This window comes from Nelumbo nucifera, chromosome 7 (genome assembly GCF_055504915.1).
Source record: "Nelumbo nucifera cultivar China Antique chromosome 7, China Antique-T2T, whole genome shotgun sequence".
NCBI lineage: Eukaryota > Viridiplantae > Streptophyta > Magnoliopsida > Proteales > Nelumbonaceae > Nelumbo > Nelumbo nucifera.
In genome coordinates, this window is record NC_142655.1 from 28,912,575 (window position 1) to 28,938,079 (window position 25,505).

Genomic DNA, 25,505 nt, shown 5'->3' on the forward strand with positions numbered 1-25,505 from the left:
GCTGTTTGCTTGCAGTGCAAATTTAGACTGAATAAAAAATTTGCACCCAATTGTTTGTAACCATAATTTGTACTCTCAGTCTTTACACAATGCAATTTTTTTTATCTCATTTGCACTTGGTGCAAATTTTGCATCCCAAAAACAGATGCAAATTTTGTAACACTTCACTCCCACCTCAATTCTCTTTCATATAAAGCGGGGGCCACTTTCACAAACAAATAAGACTGAAATGTGAACAGAATTTTCACTCAACATATTTGCACTCATGCATTTACGCCAGTGCACATGCAATTCACACTACAAAGTACAAACTGCTGCAACTGCAAGCTTCTGCAGAATCTAGAGGCAAAGTATGCTTCTAGTTCTAGTCAATCACAGCCTCAAGAAGAAAGCTAAGCATTTATTCTTACAATCACATCAGGGGTATAATGAAAATAAGAAACAAGAAGAGACGATTCCAGCTTCAATTGGTAGATTCATATTAGCTAATACATAAATACATATAAAACCCAGAACGGATTACAACAAGGACAAGCATATCACACGGTAGAACACTTTGTAACCTCATCAGAATTCAGAACCTACCTGTCCCTGGTGTCTGTAAGAGAATAAAATCACCTCCAAGGGTTTCTGGGTCTAATATTCACACAGACACGCACACACGCACACATTTCTGTCCATTGTTATCATTATGTCAAACAGAAGGAAAAATAAAATAAAATCATTGCACCCCACTCCACCTAGCCCAGTCCACAAACTGCATACCCCCATAAACATTGTTAGCAAATCGCACACCAACAGTGAAGGCCATTGCAACAGGTGGGATCTGCTTTGCCAAAGGTGATGCTTCCACCAGGCATTCCAATCCATTTATAATCTGGTAGCGAGTATTAGAAGAAACTCCGAGAAAAACACCTGATAATTAAGGGAAACCAATTAGTAAAACACAGACAGCAGGAGAAACCAGCCAGACCGCTCAAAATGGGTCAAACCAAAACTGGATACAATTTGAACTCAATTCATTAATTGAACCAAAATGATACACAAAACTGGATAGAACCATTTGAACCATCTGGTATTTTAGAATTCCAAACCACAACCATCCAGTTCTTTATTTAAATGGAAAACATACAAAATTCACAAAGCGGTCAGAGCCATTCCAGCATCAAAGATATACAAGTTTTTATTTTATCTTCTCAGAACTGTTCAAGCGTAGGGCTGTCAACGGACTCCGAGAGTTCAAGATCCAATCCAATTCTCCCAGATCCAGATGATGTGTTTACATAATCGGATCAGATTCGGATTTTGCAATCTGCATCCGATTAATAATTGGATCAGATGTGGATGACTCCATCTGATCCAATTAAAATCCGAATTCCATTATATTATAATATTTATTTATTTTAATATATAAAATTTATATAATTATACTTGAAATTATAAAAAATATAATTTTATACATTATATTATATATGCAATTATATATAAAAAAGTTCAGTATGTTTTGTTTATATTAATTTATTATATATAAAAATTGAAAAGTAATTAACTTTTAATGTTTTCTGTATTTTAAAAAATTAAAGTGGAGTTGGATTAAATCCAAATATGACCTGAGTCCATTAGGATTCGAATTCGAATCCAAAAGATCTTCAAATACAATCGGATTTCAGATTCAGATGTCATTTTTCAATAATCAGATTGGATTTGGATTTTGCTAAATCTGATCCGTTTACAGCCATATTTGAGTGCAATAAAAGGAAAAAGAAGACAAGTCCAAGGAATCATTGTTTTAAGGACTAGTATAGTTGAAATTCATTTACGTACAAAAAGAGGGGAAACAGAGAGAGAGAGAGAGAGAAATGAACAAGTAAACAGCCATAACAGAGCATATCTTAATCAAAGTGTCTCATTGGATAAAGCCCTTAAGCCTTTCTAACAATACTCCACAAATCGTAATTGTATTGTAAATCATAAGATTATTTCAATTTTTTACAAACTTGTGAAAAAAAATACACTAAAATAGTAATCATATATAGGACAGTTATTTTACCCTATTTTAATCCATATCTACCATGTATCTAAACAATAGAATTTACCACTTGTACAAAAGAAACCTAAGAAGATATAAACAAGTTTGACTGAAATCAAATATCTAAATATAATGGAAAATAACCTATATGTATCTAAACAATATAGTGGATCTTTAACCTACATATGATGGAAAATAAACACAATGTCTAAGCTTAAACAACTGAAATAAATCACTTTTTAGTAAGGGTTTCAAAAAGTCTCCCTTGACAAAATTAAATATAAACAAAAAATGGCATTAGTAAAGAACATATTCTTAATAGAACTTATTTGAATCACAGTGAATTGTATAAATTGTAAGATTTATGAATCAAATCATATGATTCAAATACAATTCAAACAAAGTTGTAAGATTTTTGCAGAAAGGGATTCAGACATAAGATTCAAATCAAAACCCTTGGCATTCATGATTCAAATCGTGAATCATATCATAAATCATAAGATTTTGACAATATTGCTTTCTGATCCACTCTCTGTGGATGACATTCTTCGAGGATGGCAATATGTGGATTCCTCATCTTCAAGAAGAGTTATTATTTCATGGACTCCAACTATGAACTTCATGAATTTAAACTTTGATGCCAGCAGCTTGGGCAACCTAAGAGAATCAGGTATTGGTGAACTGTTTAGGGATCAATCATGAAGCTACTACTGCATGGCCATTTATTCCAGACCAAATGGCTAAAGTGATTTAATTAGATAGCAGCAGTTGCTGGTTCTTCAAGGGCTGAGATTGGGGAGATCCCTGAACTACATACATAACATAGTGGAAGGGGACTGAAGAGTTATAATAGATTGGATTAAAAATAGGAGCCTAGGAACTTGACAATACAAGCATATATTGGGCAGTGATTTAAAAGGCACACCTAGGTGCATATGCGAGGTGCATTTTAGGGTAGGCACCTCGCCCAGGTCCTAGGCGCAGCCCTTCAAGGCGCACGCCTGGTGTGCCTAGGCGTACGCCTTTTTAAAATTCTGCGCCTTTTGTTTTTGACCCTAACAGCTGGGCCGGTGGCTCCACCCCCGTGCCATGCCCGTCGAGGCAAGCCCAAACAAGTCCATGTTAGGGTCTTAAATTCTTAGTTCTCACACAAAAAAAAATAATGATTTTATAATTTTAATAGATATTTAAAAAAAATATTTTAATAGGATGAATAAATGAACATTACCAAAATATCTTCTTAAAACCCCTATTTGGTAATGTTGTTCATTCATCCATCCTACTAAAATATCTTCTTAAAAAGCAATTAAAATTATAAAATCATTATTTTTTTGTGTGAGAACTAAGAATTTAAGACCCTAACATGGACTTGTTTGGCCTTGTCTCAAGGGGCACGACACAAAGGAGGCTTGTAGAATCAAGAATGCAATATGTTTTACATCACATTAGCTACTTTAAGTAATGCAATTGAGGAAAAAGAGATTGTGGGTTTTACATGCTTGAAAATGTTTTATATGTTTGATTTCATTTTTAAATTCACATTTGAATATGCTTTACATGCTATGTTTATGTATTTTAATTTTAGATAATAGGTTTTTTAAAACATTTATTTTAAAATTTAAAGTTTATATTTTTATTAATATTATGCTTAATATTTTTTATTTTGCGCCTTGGCCAAGGCGTGCACCTTTTGAAAGTTGTACACTTTTTTTCTTTTTTTGAACCTAGCGGTTTGGCCGGCTCCACCCCTAGACCCCCAACCACGCCCATCGAGGCAATCCCAAACAAGTCCATGTTAGGGTCTTCAATTCTTAATTCTCACACAAAAAAAAACAATGATTTTATAATTTTAATTGCCTTTTAAGAAGATGTGTTATTAAGATGAATGAATAAACAACATTAGCAAATAGGGGGTTCTCAGAGCTTTGGTGAGCAAGCGAAGGGCGTGGCACAAAGGCGACTCATAGAATCAAGAATGTAATATGTTTTACATCACAGTAGCTACTTGAAGTAATGCAATTGAGGAAAAAAAGAGATTGTGGGCTTTACATGCTTGAAAATGTTTTATATGTTTGATTTTATTTTTAAATTTTCATTTGATGCTTTACATGTTATGTTTATGTATTTTAATTTTAGATAATAGGTTTTTTAAAACATTAATTTTAAAATTTAAGTTTATATTTCTTATTAATATTATGTTTAGTATTTTTATTTTTTTGCATATTTTTGAATTTTTTGGAAATTTTTGAATTTTTTGACATTTTTTATTTTTTATATTTTTGCACCTTGCTTCAAAAAGGTGTGCACCTCTCCTTGTGCTTTGCGCTTTTAAAACATTGAGTTAGGCCCCTATGAAAACCGAGATCCCAGGCAGGAGACAATGGAAGTTTTGAGGGATGAAGAAACCTCAAAACAGACTCCTTAAAAGGGGAGATGGAATAAAGGGGAGGAAAAAGATCTTTTAAAGGTCGATTACCCACCCAAACATCTTCCCAAAAAAGAATGGAGTTACCTGAGCGAACATCATACCTTACAAACTTGAGGAACTTAGGGAGAACGTTGGATATTGCTTTCCAAGGAGTAGTGAGTCGAGCCCATCAAGATACCCCAACATCCCATCCAATTTCAGAACAGCCATGGATACTAGCCACCACTTCATGCCAAAGCCTCTCTTTCCATAGACCACCTCTAGAGCCATTTGCCTAGAAGAGCTTCATTTTTGTTAACTAAATTCCCTCCTAACCCTCCTTCCTTACAACGGCTAACAATCTCCCAACTAATCAGGTGATCCTTTTTCTCTTCTCCCGGTTTCCATAAGAAGTCCCTCATCAGTTTTTTCTAACCTCGACTACCCTAGAGGGTATCCTAAAAATGGATAGAAAGTAAATAGGCATAAGATATCACTAATTTCGTCACTAATTTAAATTAGTGTAGAATACAATAAAAAAAATCCTTTTTAAGATAAAGGACAACAATAGGATCAGATTATATTAAATTATAACAGCTTTCATTTTTCTTTGAACTGTATTAAGAAAGCTTTCCTTCTTGTAGAACAGTTTTAGTTTACTAGCCTTTTATCCTCTAGACTATTGTAACTGTTGATATGAACCCTTGATTAGGGCCAACTTAAATATCCAATTGGCATCAATGAACTTGAATTCCCTTCATAGAGTAGGGAGAATATTGTTAGGCAAGAAGAACATCATTGCCATGTGTTTACAGTCTACTAATAAGCATACCAATCATCAAAGCTTGAGCACCAAAAGATGATTAATTGAGAACAATTAATGCAAGAAATACATTTTTTTTCTGTGAATCATGTACAAGTGCATCATACACCATGTATCTAAAATGTTATGTGGGCTGTCTGGTGTATAATGCACTTATTTTCAAGTACAAGTGATGGGGAGGGAGGAATTATGCTGTTAGAATTCCCATTTCCTAAAATAGTTACATTAGAAAGCAGCTTAGCTGCCTCTGCAGCTTTGCTGCAGACAAAATGGAGCCTATGGAGGCATGGAAGCATTTGTCTTGTAGCATGTTTTTTTGGACCCACCATGTCTGCAACACATTATAAGGACAGCTCAGCTTCCTGCTAATACCCTACTATTAAAAAAAGAAGAGAAAGTAACATAATGGGCATTTCATGTTTTCCTCAAACTCCCTTTTCTCTCTTTTTCTTTCTTTTCTTATTTCTCGTATTTCTTCTTGTTTTCTCTTTCTTTACATTGAATCTAAGAAAATCAGATTGACAAAAAAAAAGAGGGAGGTTCTACAAGGATACAACATGTAGACTTGCAGAAATATTTATTTTGGTAATTCATTTACAACATATTTCGTGTTGCTGCCAAGGTTGGACATCGCCTCGTATGATTGCTGACACATTTTACACACTAAAATTGTATGAATTTTTTAATACAATATTTTCTCCCTCTATTCTCTTCATTATCTTGTTTTACTTTATTCTACTGTATTTTGAAACCATGGTTGTCAAGGCAATACCTAGGCGACAAGGCACCCATGGAGGGTCACCATGCTTAAGCACCTACATATTACTCAACTACATTATTCGTTTTGTGCATTAAAATACTAGTTTCATTTTATTATTTTCTTATTTGTTAGGATTCAATCAATACACATGTTAGTGTATGTTGTCTTAAACCCTTCAAGACTTCAAACCTGAACCGATAAGCAAGGAAGAACTTAAAATTTTTTACTCGTAAAAAAAGAACATTTGTCCTAGGATAAAAACAGGGACTGAGTCCCTTATTTTCTGAGTTTTCTTTTCTTTCTTCTTTTTCTTCACATGAATATTTATAGGTGATCATGGGCTGGACCAGGCTTAGAACCCATGATAAAGGCTTCAGCCTAGGCCCGGGCCCAGCCCACACTCCAGGCCTAAATTACAAGCCCAGGCCTGGACCAGGCTTACAGGCTTTCCGGGCCTAATGAAAAAGAATTAATTATTTAGAAAATTTAAATTAAATAATATATAACACATGAAAAAAACATTGCACAACCCCAAAACTAGGCTAGGCTTGGCTAGGTTTTGGGCCTATTGCACAAAAATAAAGGCAATGGGCTGCATTTAATTCCTAAATTTGGTTTAGCTTGGCTTAATTATCCTTTGTAGATGAAGGCAAGGCCTTCTTTCCCATTCTTAAGCAATGTTGGGACATGAACCAACACTCAACAGTGAGTGTTACCATTGAGTTTGTCCCAAGTCCCACAATGCTCAAGAATGAGAATGAAGGCCTTGCTTTCATCTATAAAAGGTCTTGCCTAAGAGGACAACTCTCATACTTGATTTGACTCGTGTGTTGGCACGTGTTGACTTATGTGTTGGCACTTATGCTCAAGAATGGGAATGAAAGCCTTGCTTTCATCTATAAAAGGTCTTGCCTAAGAGGACAACTCTCATACTTGATTTGACTCGTGTGTTGGTACGTGTTGACTTATGTGTTGGCACTTGTCAACTCATGAATATTTATTTGTTAAAAAATTATATTTTATATAAAATAGCCTTGATTCCTACAGCAAAGCTTAGCCTTGCCAAGCTAGAAACTCGTGCTTGTCATAACCTCAACCTCACCAAAACATGAATTCATGCTCATTGTTGGGATGCACCAATTGTGGCTTCATCAAGATAATGAAGTCTTAAGTATAAGCTTGTGACTTCTCCCACAAGAAAGATAAAGCAAGGATTAGCATGCCATACAGCAAGCCCAGGAACTGAGATTGCACCACATGGTGAGACCGCAAGAGTGGTGTCAAAGAAAGCTTGTATAGGCCAAAACGGCAATACCTGGTTCCCCACTCTATACATGTCTCTTCTCCAAGGCAATCTAGGATCCACCACCACATATCCCTTTATCCGCCTTAAATCATCTGGAATGTTCTCTAGGCTATACATGTCTACATGGCCAACCCTTCCATATAAATAGGAGACTTGTTTTCTTAAGGTAGGACCTTTTTGGCAACTCGGCAACCCTAATTCCCTATTCTTCTTCCTCCTTCTCTAACCACCATCAACTTACATTCTTCGGCATCCCAATCTCAATTTTCCGAGCATATATACCATTTACATCCATTGATTTAAACCATGAAGATTATAGATGATAACTAGTGAAGGTGATAGATGGTTTCTGGTTGCTATGGAACCTAGAGAGTTACCTTAAGATCCATGGTTTTTAAGTTAAAAATAAAATCCATCGCATAAGGTGACGCCTAGGAAACTAGGTGACAAGGCACCCCCCTTTCACCTAGGTGCCTTGAAAACTAGGGATGATCATGAAAAACTGAACAACTGAACCAAATTGAACCAACGAGACTGAAACAATGTTGTGAAAATCTTACGATTTATGATACGATTCACGATTTGAATCATGAATCACAAGAGTTTCTATTCAAATCTTATGTCTGAATCCTTTTCTGCAAAAATCTTACGATTTTTGTTTAAATCCTACGATTTGATACATAAATCTTACGATTTTCATTCACTAAGATTCAAATAAGTTCAATTAAGAATTAGTTCTCTACTTCGTTTTTTTTTTATGTTTAGTTTTGACATGGGAGACTTTTTTTAAATCCCTTACTAGAAAATGACTTATTTACATTATTTAAGCCTAGAAATTGAGTTTATTTTCTATCATATGTAAGTTAAAAGGGCCATTGTATGCAGATTTGTTTGATTTTCAAGTCAAAGTTAATTATATCATGTTAGACTTCTATTGCATAAGTGGTAAATTCTATTGTTTACATATATGGTAGATATAGATCAAAAATAGTGTAAAATCACTTTCCTATATATATTTAGCCTTTTAATATATCTATATTTAATTTTTGACAAGTTTATATAAAATAGAAATAATCTTACGATTTACAATACGATTCACAATTCAATTCGATTCAACTTTCTCTACAATTTACAATACGATTACGATTTTCAAAACATTGAAGCGAACCAAAAATTCTAGTTAACCAAACCAATGGGTTCGGTATACATATATTTATATGTATTTATAATATATAATATATTATTTATTATTTATAATATAGTATTTTATATGTATTTCTAATTTTTTTATTATATATTTATATTATAAAAATAAAAAATAAAAAAATTGACAAACCGAACTGATCAACAGGGTAACCGATTGGTTCGGTTCAGTTTCGCTTACCAATTTTCCATGGTTCAGTTAACCGAACCGTGAGCACCCCTATTGAAAACTATGTTTGAAACTTCAGATGCATTTTAATTGTTGAGTCCAAACTAGCCTAAACTTCTAGACCATAGGCTAGCCATTGCACTGATCAGCTTAAAACCCTCAAAACTAACATTATGATAGTAAAAAAAAAAAAATTGTCGAAGCCTGCAAGGTTAAATACGCTAATTAACGTTCCCAGAGTGTGAAATACTGATGGTGAACTTTATGCGGCAAAAGGGGGGAGAGGAAGAGAGTTGATTAAGCCCTTTATTTTCTCTTTCTGTTTCTTTTCCTTCATGTCAGCAACGTACTGAATCCATGGTATCTGGTCAAGGTTTATGATTCCATCAAATTTATGCATGCAACCAAGACTTCAGCATTGCCAATGGTAAGGACAGAAAAATCAGATCTTCTACACCAAAGATAAATAAAACCCTTTAAAGGTGGGGTCAAACATACCCCAAAGGGCAGCACTTTTCACAAGAGGTGGTACAGGTATATCCTCCTCTGATTTCTTTATGCTCCTGATCAAGGAATATAAAAATGAAGATATTGTTAGCAATAATCTCATTAAACATAATGCAAACCAGAAAAGTAAGCAGGCCAACTTAAAACAGTTTCTATAAAGGTTAAATGACATATCAGTTGAACCCTCAATGATATTTACAAGCCGTTTGATAACAGTTGAGGTAGATGAACTGAACGCTTTCTTTTTTTAGTGGATAAAATAATTAAGTATTAAAATATTCAAGGGAATAGTAATTAATCTGACTTCAGCTTCAACAATTAGGGAGCTCATAGCCTCCTTAATAAATTATTCACTAAAAGACCATTAATAAGTCATTCAGTTCAGCCACTTCATCTGTTATCAAACAGCTCCTAGGTATTACACTGAACACAAAACAAAAAAAGCAGAAAATAATTCATATAAAGATACTTTAAATATTTATAGACAGCATGTTTACCGGGTCTGTAAGCAAATAACCAATTTAATATCTAGCCAAAAAGCATAAAAGTAGTGAATAGAGCATTTGATTTTAATCTAGTGTTTTTAAAAGAATACTAGACCTTGAATTGTTGAGGATACCAGTTTGTGGTTCAATAGGATTGTTGAACAGAAAAGAGAGAAAAAGCACTCAACCCTTAATCAAATAAATCAGCTAATTTTCAATCTAAATCATCTTGAAGGTCATATACTCCTAATAATCTGAAGAATCAGATCTTTTGAGTGCTCACTGTTGAAGTTGCAGAGGTAGTGTTTTAATTCAACTGCCATCAAATAATCATAACAATTATGATGAAGGAGGATATATAGTTCTTTCTTTCTATCTACCATTCTCTTCTGCCAGTTATAAAGATGATTCCTCTTCTCCAGTTTCAGGGAAAGACCCAATCCAAACACCACTTTTCACTTGTATCTTGCGATGAGGTCATGAGGATATTAGTTAGGTTCCTATGACTGAATATTTAAGATATTAGGGATAATGGGATTTTTTGTATTGTTTAACTTAGAATTCTAAATATTTTTACTTAAAAAAAGGATCCTACATATTTCTGCTAAAACTCACCCAAAAAGCAAAGATATGGCAGTAGTGAATTTCTTGTGCCAATATATGGTTTCTGAAAACAGTTTCACAGTTCAAACAGATGGGCCAAGGGTCCTCTGGGTTTTATGGTTTCTTTTGTGGCAATAGGTTGGCTCAATTCAAGAAACTGGAATCTAAGTGGTTAGTGTTCAACAATTCAACCATCTGGTCTGATCTAGTTTTGAAAACATTGACTTGAATTAATAGCATAAAACATCCTCAACCATGCATTTGATCAGATACACCACCTAGTACCAAAATAAACAAGCATGCGTGCTAACTAATAGCAATTATTAATTTGACTAAATGATATCACATAATAAGTTAAAAACATTAGTGTTCAACAGTTGAACTGATGGTGCAGCTTGCAATCTATGGCTAGTACGTTTTGGAGTATGACAGTCAAAAAATAAAATCTTTTAAATTTTGCAACATCATAGACGAGCTTGTGCATGAACCCTGTCCTGCCATTGTGTTCTATCAAGAGACATGTTTTCTATGGTCCTCCCCTTGCTCTTTTAGAGCCTTATTTCACAATCAAAATGTTTGGTATTAAAAGAATGCATTTCAATTAAGGAAAACTTGATAATTTAAAATTAAAAGAATTAACAAAAATTAGTGCTTTCTTAGCATCAAGAGTTTTTTTTTTTTTTTTTTTGCAAGAGCATCAAGAGTAAATGAATAGCCGATAAAAGAGGGGTGGGGTAAACATAAACTTTTTAGGGGTATAAATGTGGATAACAGATAAACTCTAAAGGTTGTACCTACAAGTAATTTGATCTTAACAAATAAATAACTTTACAGTAGGGGTGTAAGTAAAATTATTATAGAAAATATGTAAATAACTTAATAATAGAGGAGGCTAATAAAAATTTTGAGGTCAAGACAAACAATTTGTATCAGAAGGGTGGAGATGCAAATCATCCCCAGTATACAATTTACCAGGCCTTGAGGAATACTATTCAGACATTAAGCTTATATGAAGAATTGAATATCATATTCGATCTGATATTGTGGTGATACAATATAGCTAAATTTTTGTGGAATTAAGATGGAGAATTAACCACTCCAGTCACAGATTGTGGGCAGTCCTGAATTACCATATACTAGACCTTAGCAGCCTAGATTGTCTGAAGCCACCCCTACTTTAGAGCAATCTGCCCTTGCTGTCTCAGGAGATACAGGTCATGGAAATTATGGGCCATTGGAGGTGGACATGGTGGTCATGGTGTAGGAGATCATGCAGATGTCAGTCTTGTCCCCTTTCTCAGCTGTGTTGTGCTTTCATTAATTAAACTAACCAGGCTCACCAAATCAATCAATCTTACCTCAGACATGCTCCCATCCACCTCTTGCTCCCTGTAATTTGCTATAATGCCGTTAATCAGTTCCAGCCTCATCCACTTCTGCAGCTTCTTGAAGCTTTTCATTCTTTTCAAAATCAAGGAGCTTTTATTTCCGGTAGGCAAATCATTGATCAAATCCTTGTAGCCCATGAAAGTCTGGAGGAGATGAGAAGAAAAGGTAGCAAAGGTTGGGTTTGCAAGCTTGATTTGGAAAAAGCTTATGATTTTATGGACTTGGCTTTACTAAATTGTGGTTTTGGTGATAGGTGGAGAAAATGGATTAGGGGATTAGGGGATGCACTCAACCTAATCACTATTCCATTCTGGTAAATGGAGTGGCAAAAGATTTCTTCTAGGCAAAGAAAGGTTTGAGAGTTTGAGACAAGGGGACCCATTATCACCTTTTTTGTTTACCATCATAATAGGTGTTTTGAGTTGACCGGTAAAGAAAGAAGATAGCCTTGGGCTTGAGAGAGGTTGGAGGAATTGGTAGGGAGTAGGTGGTAGTATCACATCTACTTTTTGCTGAAAATGTCATGATTTTTTGCCAATACAAGGGTGAGGAGGATGTGACAAACATTGAATTGTTGATGAAATGCTTCAGGAGGATCTCAAATTTGAAAATAAATCTAGAGAAGAGAGTGTATCAAGGAGACATGCAGAAATCTTGGGGTGTTCAATTAGCTGACCTTCTTACCCATCTTATTTGAATGTTCAGTTCTCTTGAAAGCCACTTGAAGCGTCTGAGTTGATTTCTATATTGCCAAACCACCTTCTTACCTTTCTTCAACCACCCAACTACTATCTTTGAATTCCCTTCAATAACCAACCTTGAGTCCCCATTTCTTCAGCTTTTTGTATCCCAAAAACTGCAGCCAAAAGTTCTGCCCTTATTGAATCACCCCATTCAATTGGACCAAATACAAACCACATATAGTACCACGCTCATCCCTTACCATTCCCCCCAACTCATGAAGGACCAAGGTTGCCTAAACTGCTGCCATCGAAGTTCAATTTCATCCAACCACCAAAGTGCTCCAGTTTTTGTAATCCTAGCCTTGATAGGTTTTCTAAAGGATTAACCGCGTGGAAAAATAATTATACTTCCCTTGGGGGTTGAACCACACTCACAAAATCCACCTTTATCAACCTCCTATCTTTCAGTATTCAAAGTTCCATCTTTTGTGGCCAAAGAATTCAAAAGATCATGAGAGACTTCCTTTGGAAACTGAGAAAAAGGAAAAAGGATCACTTGATCAAGTGGAAGATAGTTTGCAAAAGTAAAGAGGAAGGGGGTTTGGGTATTGGACAGGTAATACTAAGGAATACTTCATTGTTGGGTAAATGGCTATGGAGATTCCCCAATGATTTAAATAAGCTATGACATATAACCATTAGAAGCATGCACGAACTTCTCTAGAATGGTTGGGATGCTAGTCTAATTGCTAGAGCCTCTTTAATTTCACTCTGGAAAGCAATATCAGCTTTTAGTCCCCTCTTTCTTCCTTTCAAATCATAAAATGACTATCATGATACAAAACATAATTAAGAATTATAAGAATTAAACTTAATAAATAAATTTTCAGCAACCATTAAGTTGAGATCTAAATTGCATCTACCAAACCAATTTGCAGGTTATCTATGGTGACCTATCCTTTTTTGGGTAATAGTGACTTATAAACTGAACAACTTTATTAGTGTAGATCAAAACAAAAGGCCATTCATATAGAGAGGACAACTTGAAACTACTTAAATATCCATACAACATTTCTTCTAGAGAGAAAGCTATGAGTTCAGTTAAGAAAGCAATAACACAATGATAGCTCATTGAACCTTGTGCATACCACATTCACAAGCTAAATTAAATGGTGTAAACAGTACAAATCTACCAAAGTATTTCATGAAACAAAATTTAGGCAAATAGAAATATAGTCTGTCAAAACAGAAGCATACCGTTTGGTTGTCATGATCAAATTAGCAATCCCCTGACCAATAAGACCACACACAAATCCAACTGCCCCATACATCAAGCCCTGGAAGAAGAACATGTAAATAAAGCATATACCACTCATATGCATGTACACACATACATGGTTACATTCGCATACAAACGGAAAATTATCTGAACAGAACCATTTTCAAGCATTAGAAACATGAAAGGAACATAAAAAAGTGAAAGCTATAATGTTGCTAGACAATGAATGAAGGAATCAAACTTCTCACTGTAATGTTGCCAGAAAATAAATGAAGAAATCAAGCATTCCAGATGAGAATTATGGTTCCACTATCATTTCAACACACACAAGGAAAATGTGTAACCTTATAAAAGTATGTTGCAATCCGTTGCTGAATTGAAAATCTACATCCTGGCCTTTCAGCTTCAAACACACTGCATAAGAACAACATTTGAGGTGTTAAGTCATTTTCATAATCATGTAAGGTGTAAACTGGAAGCACAAGGAGAATAGCTAAGTTCAAGTGCCAGTACCTCACCATTATAAAGTCACAAACACTAGAACTATGAAAGCATTTTAATCAAAGAGAACTGAATTAATTATTTTTCTTCTTTTTTTTTATTATTTGTAAGTTCCTCTTCATTAAGGAATACAAAGAGTATTATTGCCATGATTACAAACCTACTAGGCAAAGCTCCACAAGCATGTTGTATGCGTCCAAGGAACCCTTTTGACAGAGATGGTTTTCCAATACGAGCATAGGGTGCTAACATGCTGACCAAAGCAATGTTAACAACCAAGCCAACCAAAAGATCTGCCATATACAACTCAAATTCTGTCCAAAAATCCTTGCCCCTCTTTTGGATTTCAGCAAATGTTGCACAACAAGAATCAATGACTATCTGCATCATGCCAAACCAGTATGGACAATTTCATATAACAGAGTACATTGAACTTACAAGCAAAATGAGGTTGGTAGTATATCAAGTAGCCAATATGCAGTACATGATATAGGCTTGTAAATTTATACATCAGGCTCTCTTACCAGCCTGATTTATAGCTTTTTGCCAAATCATGCTACAGCCACTTTTTCTTAAGTCAACAATTATAGCTTTTCATCATCCTCCAATTGATTGTTAGGATACAATAAATATAATTAATAGCCACTGCCAATGCAAAAGGTTGCTATGTGCACAATTTGGGTAAATAACACCAGAAACAGTCCTGACCACCAAAACTATATTTTTACACCATAATGAAAGAGAGCTTTCTTATAAGAATTATATTGGGAAAAAAAAAAAGAAGTTCAACAAACCTCTGTTCCAATTTTAAATAGGAAAGCAGGATCAGCAAGCATTCGGTCACGCAGCAAGGAGCAGGACCTGATTGCAAAGCCTAAAGGCCAGACTGAACCCTACAATTAGAAAATCAACAAGTTCAAGTGAACAGAAAGAAAAACCATGCAAAAAAGTTAATTATAGGCTGTATTTGGTTCCTGAACATGACATGGAAATAGAACTGGAATAGGTCCAAATTCCAAGTTCTAGTGCTTGGCATGCAAAAATTGCGGTGAAATTGGAATTCCAATTGAACACAAGGAATTTGATTTTAGGCTAACCACTCGGTGTCTCTTTCCATCTCTACCCAACCTGTTTCTAACGTGAGGTTCTCAACACATGCAAGCACTACGAACCAGATATTTTATTTCTCATATTAATTCTGTTTTTATTATTATCATTATTATAGACATAATTTCGATTCAAACGGGTGGAGAATCTCAGATATTCTTTTTCTTTCGCAACATTTGAACAGTAAACACCAGTTCACCGGTTCTTTGATAACCAACTGCTTGGGAAAATGTTTGGTATGAAATTATATTGTAATAACTAATACCCAGACTCATACATCAGACTTCCAAATGCGTGAACCCGAATTCTTTGAATTGGAATTCAAAAATCCAATTCTGATTCCATGCATCAAACAGACCCGTAGAGAATTACTATTTTCTACCATATAAAAAAGGATCTACCTGCAAATCCAAGTATCTGAGAAGAAGAACTTTGCGAATTCCAACAGTCTTCGCAGCCTCCAGCATGTCGGATGGAAGCTTAGCCCCCCGAGCTTCTGCTTCTTTTAAGACCTCCTCAAACTTCATTACTGGACCGAATTCCTCTTCATTGTCATTCTCCTCGTAATCACCATCACCGCCACCGCCGCCGCCACCTCCTCCTCCAGATGGAAAATTTCCATTGCCGTCAGTACTACTAAGAGGATACCCATCACCACCTGCATTGTCAGAATCTGACGTAAAGCTACTTTGAAAAACCTCAGAATCCTTCGCTGAAGTAGCATCCGCTCCCTCTTGCAAAACCGTGACTACAGGAGGATCACTGAACTCCGGTTTAGCCTGCGGCTGCGACATGCACCGAACCTCAAACCACTTTTTCCCCTTTCCTGAGAGATGCATACTGCTTGCGCACCTACTCGAAAGCGTCAAACTTGCTGCCCTTAGAATACTCCTGAACTCTCCATTACTGCTTGTCAGGGAACCCAACGCCTTCATAGTAACTATTGAGTTTCCGTTGCATTGCTTCATCGAATCAATGTCATTCAGCGAGTTGGCTAAATATGATAACCTGAGGCTAGAAGAACAAATCGCCATTTCCTTCCCCTACTCTTCTAATCCTTAAAGTGAAAAACACTCAGAGAAGTCGACAAATAAACATATATCTCCACTAGACAATAAAGAACAACAAAAGCAACTCTCAATTGGTCACGATCAATCGAAATAAATATTGCTAAGAGCTTATTAAAATCTCGAAAGCCTCCGAAGTCCGAATATCAATCCAAAAAGACTATACCAAACCCTAGCTCTCCGCGACGATTCAAACCAATAGAAAAAGTAAAACCAACCCCGGTTACAGTTTTCAAGGAGAAAAAGGAAGCTCTGAAACGACGCTGCAATGGAAGATTTCAGGGTTGTTGATGTGATGCAGGGGCATGGCGTATAAATAATAGAGCGATTGAGCGTGAGTGGGAGGGAGTGTGACAGACCGAGTGTGAGAGTGAGCGAGGTGGGCGAAGAGGAGTGGCAATTGGGCGGGTTGGGTTGGGTTCGGTTTGGGTTAAGCTTCAACCCAACCCATCTGACCCACTAACCCGTAAATGACCCAGTTAAACCGCCCAACCCACTAATCCTATATGCATAAATTAAATAAAAATATAACATAAATTAAAGAAAAATATAACAAAATTTATAAAAAACATAAAAACAAATTACAAAAAAATATAACAAAAGTTATAAATAAACATAGAAAATGAAAAAAATAACAAAAAAATATGGGAAAATAAAACAACGACTATAAACAAATATAGAAAATAAAAATAACAAAAATTACAAGAAACTATTATAAAAGTTACACCATAGGTAAGAGTTTTTATGTTCAAATTGGGCTTTAGGCTTTATATAAGGGTCACGCTCGAACTCGAGCCTATACATTTTCTATTAATAAAGAGGCAAAGCTTGACCCAAAGCCAACAAAATGCAGCCAATGAATAGGTTTGTTCGACACCAATTGATGAAGACTCTTTCTTAGAGATATAAATCGGGTCGTATTGGGCCCAGCCCATTACTATAGAACGTGGGCCATGCTACAGCTGAGCTCATATCTCTAGGTTGCGTCAAACTTGGATTTTCGGGCTCACACTCTAGCATGACACAACACGACAAAATGGGTCATGCTAGCTCAAGCCCACGGACCGACCCATAGCATGGCTTGGCGCAGCCCATATATATTTATATTTATATTATTATATATATAATAATTATATAATTATATGCATATATATGTATATGTAATAATAATTATATATAATATATTAATATATATTTTCAATTTTATTATACTATCTATTCCAATTGTATTGTGATTTTTTAATTTCATTTATAAACAATTGTATAAATGAAAATCTGTTCGTCTTCACACACTCCAATTGTTTTCAATTCTTTTTAATGTTCAGATGGGATTGATTAGTAAGAGAGGAGTTGGTTTTAGACGAAAGAAATGACTTGATCAAGAGAGAGTAGAGTTGTAGAATAGTGGAGAGAGAGAGATGAAATTTTGAGGTAGATAACTGTGACCCAACCCATTAAATAGCACTTTATTGGGTTAACCAACCCGCTAGTGACCTAGGCTAAATGGTTACAACCAAAAAAGTTAATTAATGGGTGGATTGGGTTAAAAAATTGCCACCCCTAGAAAAGAGTGCCCAGACCCGGCCCGGAACAACTATACTACTTTAAAAAGTACGCATAGCCTCAAGAATATTTCTGAAATTTTGTGATGACAAAACTTACTCCTCTATATTAAAATTTATTGATAAAAATCTATACTACTTTAAAAATTACGAATAGCCTTGAAGTCTGACTTAAGGGATCTGAAGGTAGAATGTTATAGCTCAAGCATGTAAATGGACCTGGTCTTAAGGATACCCTTTAACAACTTCAGAACTGTGGCAAATTTACCAGAAAATGTGGATGACTACTAATACATCTACAGAGACAGGGAGAGTATGTATTTTATTCCTTTCTTCGACTGCCTAATTTTCGTTGTATGTATAATTAATTTGGACCCACCAAGGGTATATGGATTACTTTATGAAAAAATCATTAGGATTTGATGCAAGTATTCTTTAATATGGGAGCCGTTTCATGGTAACATGCTTCTATTTGTAGTGAAGTTTGTATACAATCTTGGCCATCTATCAAATAAGTTCAACTTTGGTCTCTTGCTTGCAAACATGGGCACTAATATATCAAACTTATAGGGCCCATTTAACTGGGCCATTCCTATTTCAATTGTTTGGTTGAATGGAATTGGAATTCCATTATTATTCCTGATTCATCCCTCCCTTCTCTTGGGAACGAAATTAGGAATTTTGATTCCGATTCCACTGTGATGACTACCATTCATGATTTTTTTTTTTCAGAACATCAACTTTTTTAAAAAAAAAAAAAAAGTATTTTGAACAGAGTCTAGTGTTCTTTGAACTGAAGTTTGTTTCATGAACAGGGTGGGGAGAGGAATACAATAATTCCACTTGGGGCTCAACTAATGACCTAGCCAAAACAAGCCTTCTAGGGTATTTCTAAACAAAACAAATGAAACTTTTGACAAATCATAAGCTTTTGTGGTCTTTTCCATGTCTGCAGTAAGCATCTTCGCCTACTAGGCTGTTAAAAATAGATGAAAAGGTTTCATTTGAAGCTTTCTGATTTTTAGCTGTTTTGATATTTTTTTCGCTTATATATCTTCGAGTTTTTTGGTCTATAAAATATCAAATAGAAAAGGACCATTTTTCTCTTTCAAGTTCTTCACAGACCCAAAGACGTATGAAAAAGATGCATCAAACACCCTCTTAAAAGACAAGAGTGTAACTTGTCTTTACATTTAGTCTAATATAATTATTTTATCTATAAAACCAAAAAAAAAAAAACAAAGGGATAATTTGGGCAAGATTGGATTGAGAATTTGTTAAAATTTCAATGAGCACAAATCCTAATCAAAACCTGATACAGTTGAAAATTTTCCTATCAAACAATCCTACTTGCAGCCATACATAGAAGACTTAGACACAAACATAATTGGCTAATTAGGAACAAAATAACAGTTAGTATAATTTTCATTCAAAATATATGAACAAAAAAAAAAAAAACAGAGGAATGCGAATGAGACAGCAAGAGAGAACTTTAGTACCTCCTTGGCAAATCGAATTGTCCTTTAGAGTTCCTCGGTAGTTACACTAACAGAGTAGCATTTATCAAAGAAGACAGAGCATAAGTGGTGGCAATAATGAAGAAACCCTAACAAATACAGAAAAAGAGACAAGGAAAGAGAGATATTTACTTGTGAATCAAATTTGGGGATGTGTCTAAGAGAGAAACTGCAAGAGATAGAGAGAATTGCTGATGTACAACAGTGTGTGAGAGAGATAGCAATTAGAGGGAGTGCGAGTGCGAGAGAGAGAGACGACTGAGCAAGAGAGAGTGAGAGAGGGATGACTGAGAGCGAGAGAGGGCGACTGAGTGTGTGTGTGTGTGAGAGAGAGAGAGAGAGAGGGTAGGAGGAATATTTTAGCGACAGTCGTTTGGCCTCTAGCAGCAGTTTTAATCAACTGCCACTAAAAATCTATCTTTCTAGTGGCAATCGCCAAATAGCCAGGTCAAAAACTGCCACTAGAAATTTATTTTCTTGTAGTGCAAATAGGGTAATTAGTTATTGATATTAGATGAATTGAAAAGACTTAATTTTAAGATATTCAATGCATTCAATTATATCTCATTAAATCCAACATTTAAGGTATTAATTTGCATTCACCTTCACTAAATCATATATTTAAGACTTCTTTATTTCTTCTCATCATTAAATTGTATAATTAAATACATATATAATAAATTAATAATTTCAATAACATAAAAACTTATACTTTTAAAATCTACCTGAAAAAATAGTGTTTTCATCTAGGTGGGGGTAAGAAATTAAACCATTTCGGTCAAATGGGCCAATCCATGTTGCCACAATTAAATAATAAAATTCAAAAATATATAAAATACAAAAAATATAGAAATTAAAAAAATGGGTACATTTTTTAACATCATATGTTTGTCATATTTAATAATAATAAGTATGATAAACAATGTTTTAAAAACCGACCCACTTTTGCTTTCAGGTCACAGGTCACCGGTTCAACTATCAAGGTCAAATGAGTCAAACTGCTCTATGTCAACACTATGTGTGTATGTAAAAATATATATTTTATCAATAAATAGTAAAATTATATTTTACATATATCATAGTTATGTTTTACATATATTATATATAATAAATGTATTATGTTACATTTATTTATGTTTTTTAATTCCGTTTTAAATTTTGTATTTATAAAAAATATTAAAAATTGCAATTTGAGGCCAAAAAAGGGTTTTTTTTCACATAAATAGCAAGGCAATGCGCATAATGCCCTTGGAACATATAGATCTTGAAAGTTATTCAAAAAAAAAAAACCAATTGGACATCAGAGTGCAAAGTTATGGATTCCAAAAGTTTGCACATAATTAAGTGTGCAACTTGTGACTTGGTTACTAGATCGAACAGGCCAATGGTTGAATTGCCCAAGTTAGATGGTTTTTAACCAAAATGAGGAGTTTCAATAGAACCAAACCTAGAATTAATGTCGAATGACAGTTTGAACGGTTCAATAAGCCAGGTCAACAACAAGTTGAAAACATTGATGATAAATAAAAAATGATTTTATTGAGGATGGAAATGAAATGTAAAATTTAAAACCAATTGGAAGTAAAACTATTTTTCTATTATCTCTCATTAAATCTCATATTTAAGGTATATTCTCTTATTAAATCCTATATTTAAGATATATTTTTCTCATCATTAAATTGTATTAATTAAATCCACAACATTAATTTTAATAATATAAAAATAAATATTTTGAAAAAAAAAAAATCATTTTCTTCCCTCTTGGTGGTGGGTAAGCAATTCAACCATCTGGGGTCAAATCTATTAATAAATAATGTCATAATTAAATAATAAAAATTTAAAATAAATAAAATATATAATACAAAAAAATAAAAAGAACCGGGCATGTCATTAATATTTTATTTTCATTATACTAAACAAAATAAGTATGAAATGTAAGAAGTATTTTTGTAAAAGATGAAAATGGAATGCCAAAATTAAAATCAACCTAAAAATGAAATGATGTCATAGTCAAATAATAAAAATTTTAAAAATAGAAAATACAAAGAATCACAAAAATAAATATTATGCATAAGATATAATGTTATATATTTATAAAAAATAAAATATTGGATACATATATAATATTATACATTCATTATATTGAACAAAAATAAATATTATACATAAGATATAATTTTATCAATAATGGAAATGTAATACAAAATTTACTATCAACGTAGAAATTAAACTATTTTTCTTTTTGGGTCATGGGTTAGTGGTTTGGGTCAAATGGATTAATTGATGATATAATAGTTAAATAATAAATATTTAAAATAATAAAATAGTACAAATAATCAAAAGAATATATAAAAAATTATATATTATTTATGTCAAATAAAAATTAAGTGTGATAAGTAAAATATATGTATATAATGTCGATGAAATATATGATTTAAAATTGATCCGAAAGCAAAGCTATTTTCTTATTTAAATGGTGGGTCACAACAACAACAACAACAATAATAGTAATGATAATAATTTTTATTGTAATTTAAAATTTATATAGGTGCACATTTAGTACAAGTATTTAACCATATTGTCACTTTTATTTATTTTCAATTTCTATCCTAACTATGATATATCTAAAATTAAAGTATTTAATATGAGAAAATATTCATATGTGCAACACAGGTGCTTAATTACTAGTGTTTTCTAAATGCTAATACAAGATTTGTGTATTTATTTCTGTTTTTACTTTTTCCCAATTTTGACCACCCTGTCTCCTATGATTCTATCCCAAACAGTTAATCTTAGCTTACCCTTTGTCTAGCCAAATCCTCCACAAAAACTCTTAAGATACCTCCATTTAACCTTCTAGCCATGAAAGCCAAAAAAAACTCTTGAAATGTAATCATTTTTGTCATAGGAAGACTCACCTTGAATACCCCAAATAAAACCCCACAAATTAGCTTTAAAACTCTTAAACGAAACCTCAAGACAAACCTAAAAAATTCACTCCATAAAGCCAAAAAAAAAAAATCCTCCCTCAACATGCCTAAGCCAAACCTTGAAAAACCAAGATGACTTCCAAGCCCCAATGTGATTCCAATGGAACCCGATGGGATTTCAATAGAATGGTAAAAAGATATGAGAGAAGTAGGCTTGTTATGGCAAATTAAAATATTTAATAAAACAATGGATGAAAAGAAAATATAATCAAGACAGAGTAGTATGGTGCCTATATTTAAGAACAATTGTAAAAACTATTGGGGGATTAAACTCATGACCACATTATGAAACTTTGGGAGAGAATTAATAGTTGAACAATGATTATGACTTGAAACAAATGTGTCATAGAATGAATTTGTCTTATGCCAAGGAAATCAATTATGAAACTTATGTTTCTTTTAAGACTATTGATAGAAAAGTTAGAGAGAAGAAGAAAGCTCCTTATATATAGTGTTAATTGATCTAGAAAAGGCATATGATAGAGTTTTTATAGAGATAATATGGTGAAACTTAGGAAAGAAATGGGTTCAAAATAATAAATAAGGATATATATGAGAGGGAAACAACCAATATTAGAACACTAGTGGGAGAGAAATCAAATTTTACAGTTATGTTGGGTCTTCATTAAGGTTCAACGTGTAGCCCTGATCTATTTTCACTAATCATAGATTAATTGACTAAATGTATTCAAGAGGAAGCTCCAAGGTGCATGTTACTGTTTGCATATGACACCATTTGAATTAACAAAACTAATGAAGGATTAAATGCAAAACTAAGATTATGGGTAGATGCCTTAGAAATAAAAGGTTTTAAAATAAGTAGGACTAAAACAAAATATATGACATGTAAATCTAGTACTGGTTGCAATGTAAATTGAGATACATTAGAATTAGAGACCAAGAGATAACTCAATGTAACCGTTTTTTGGTACCTTGGTTCAATAATTCATGATAAGGGAGAGATTGAGGAGGGTGTCACCCAAAGAATTAGAGTAGGATGGACAAAATGGAGGGGACCACCTGATTTATATGAAAGACAAATACCACTTAGACTAAAAGCAGGGGCAGAGCCATGATTTTTTCTTAGGGGGGGCCAAAAGCTAATATGATTTCTTGAACATCCGTCCTAATTTTCATACTAAAAAATGCTAACAATTAAAATAAAATCTAATACATGATTCTAAATAGCAAAATGCTAATATTTTTATTTAATTTTTTCACGTGATGTTTTATATATTTTTACTTTTCTAAAAAATGGGTTTCGGCTGAATTGGGCTTTGCACTCATGATAAGGGTTATTTACATATATATAATATCTTATATTAAATCATATGTAATATGCATACAAATTTATTTTATACATAATATATGTAATATATATTATAAGTAGGAATTGCAATGGGACGGGTTTAGGGCAGGGACCATATTCCCCATCCCCAACGGAGGCAGGTTCCCCACAAGGACCCAAATTCTCAAAATCTTTTAATTAATAGTTTTTTTGGGAAATAGATTTTCTTAAATAAAAGGAAAATTCTAAAATATGAATAACATTTTAAATATATTATGATATACATACATATATATATATATATGTATATATATACATAACATACATAATATATAATATAATATAATATAAATTTAATGTAAAAATATTTAATATATAATCGAGGTCAAGGCGTGGCAAGGACTTCACTCCCTATCCTCGTCCCCACCCTACTAAGGCAATCTCCATCCCCGACCCAATGAATCGGGAAGACAAGTACCTAACGAGGATGGAAAAAATTGTCAGCCCTAATATAAGTGTCATATTATAATATTTATATAAAATATATAATTTAATAATTTATCATAAAGTAATGCATATATATATATATAGTAAAGGAAGGTCTTCAGGCAACAACCCCCACCCTTCAGACACATGGCATTGTAAAATTTCAATAGATATAATCTTAGAAGAGGTTAAACTCTCTCTATTAAAAAAATCTATCAACTCACAAAAAAGTGATAACTCCACTTCTTAAAATTCACACTTAGCATCATAATCCCTAAAAAGTGGCCACTTCAAATGTTATGATAATAACTGGATTTTATTCAAACACAACAATTTCAAAAGTAATGATTAAAAAAATAATTTAACTTAAAAATATTCAAAATATTAAATGGTTAAAAATAAAAATGACTAAACAATTAATACAAATGGTATGAATTTCAATCTTTTAGAGATGAAATAGTTTATTAATTGCAAACTAGATTTAACTTTTTGGAAGCATAACCTAATTTATCTTTTAAAAATAAATTAATCAAAAATACCTAATTTAATCTCTTAAATCATATTAAAAAAACATAAATTAATAGTGATTTTCCAACAAAGTAGGTTAGAATAGATTGTCAATTACAAAGATATAAGACCCATGTTAATTTTTCTAATTTAGTTTTTTATAGTTAAATAGTAAATTTCAAATTAAATGATATTGTAGTTGCCCCTTAGTATGGGGTCATTCTCTAGATAAAACATGATAAGTCTCTTAAATCAAATAAAAAGCCTAACCTAAATGTATAATATAAATAATTTACAAAATTGAAATAATTCAGATTAATGGTCCCGTACTTAATACGGGGTCATTCCTAGTGTATGCAGTATATATAAAATACATATGTTTAAATATATGTTGGGTTGGGGATTGGAAATAAATACAAAACTTAGGTCCAAGCCTGGAATTTTGGGGCTAGGCTTGTGCAAGCCAGGCTGAAATGTTCACCCCTAATATAGTGTCAGGGCAAGTTGGCACTAGGTGGCAAGGTAGGGGGAATGCACAACGTGCCAGGTGGGCGGATTAGGCAATGGGCAGGAGGTGCATGTACATGCTGGAAAGGGCATGGCATGGCATGGCATGCATTTGGGCATGGTCCCATTTCAGACTTTTGTCGAACACACGAGACTTATTCACTAAAAGGAAAATAATAAAAAAGACAATCATAAACAAAGGAAAAGAAGAAAACATAAAAATAACAAAAGAAATTTAAAATTGTATACTTGTACACTTGTACATTAAATGTAAATCTTTTTTTGTTCTTTTAGTTTTCCAAGTTCTAATATATTGAATCAATTTTAATT

At 33.5% G+C, this 25,505-nt stretch overlaps 1 protein-coding gene across 1 annotated transcript; it reads right to left on the bottom strand.

Moving 5' to 3' along the window:
• Positions 1–455: 455 nt before the first annotated feature.
• On the bottom strand, positions 456–16,686 carry LOC104593347 (protein RETICULATA, chloroplastic-like). The gene is made up of 7 exons (XM_010253105.2): positions 15,653–16,686; positions 14,939–15,037; positions 14,305–14,525; positions 13,988–14,057; positions 13,622–13,701; positions 9,196–9,260; positions 456–915 (listed from the first exon to the last, which is right to left on the bottom strand). Exons 1-7 carry the CDS (start codon positions 16,283–16,285, stop codon positions 722–724), a joined length of 1,362 nt encoding a protein of 453 aa, XP_010251407.1. The 5' UTR covers positions 16,286–16,686; the 3' UTR covers positions 456–721.
• Positions 16,687–25,505: the final 8,819 nt, after the last annotated feature.

Coding starts and splice junctions, on each gene's coding strand:
- LOC104593347 (XM_010253105.2), bottom strand. CDS start 16,285: ATGGCGATTTGTTCTTCTAGCCTCAGGTTATCATATTTAGCCAACTCG. Junction 14,058..14,304: donor TGTGGAGCTTTGCCTAGTAG/GTTTGTAATCAT, acceptor GTTCTTATGCAG/TGTGTTTGAAGCTGAAAGGC. Junction 13,702..13,987: donor TTGCAACATACTTTTATAAG/GTTACACATTTT, acceptor TTCTTCTTCCAG/GGCTTGATGTATGGGGCAGT.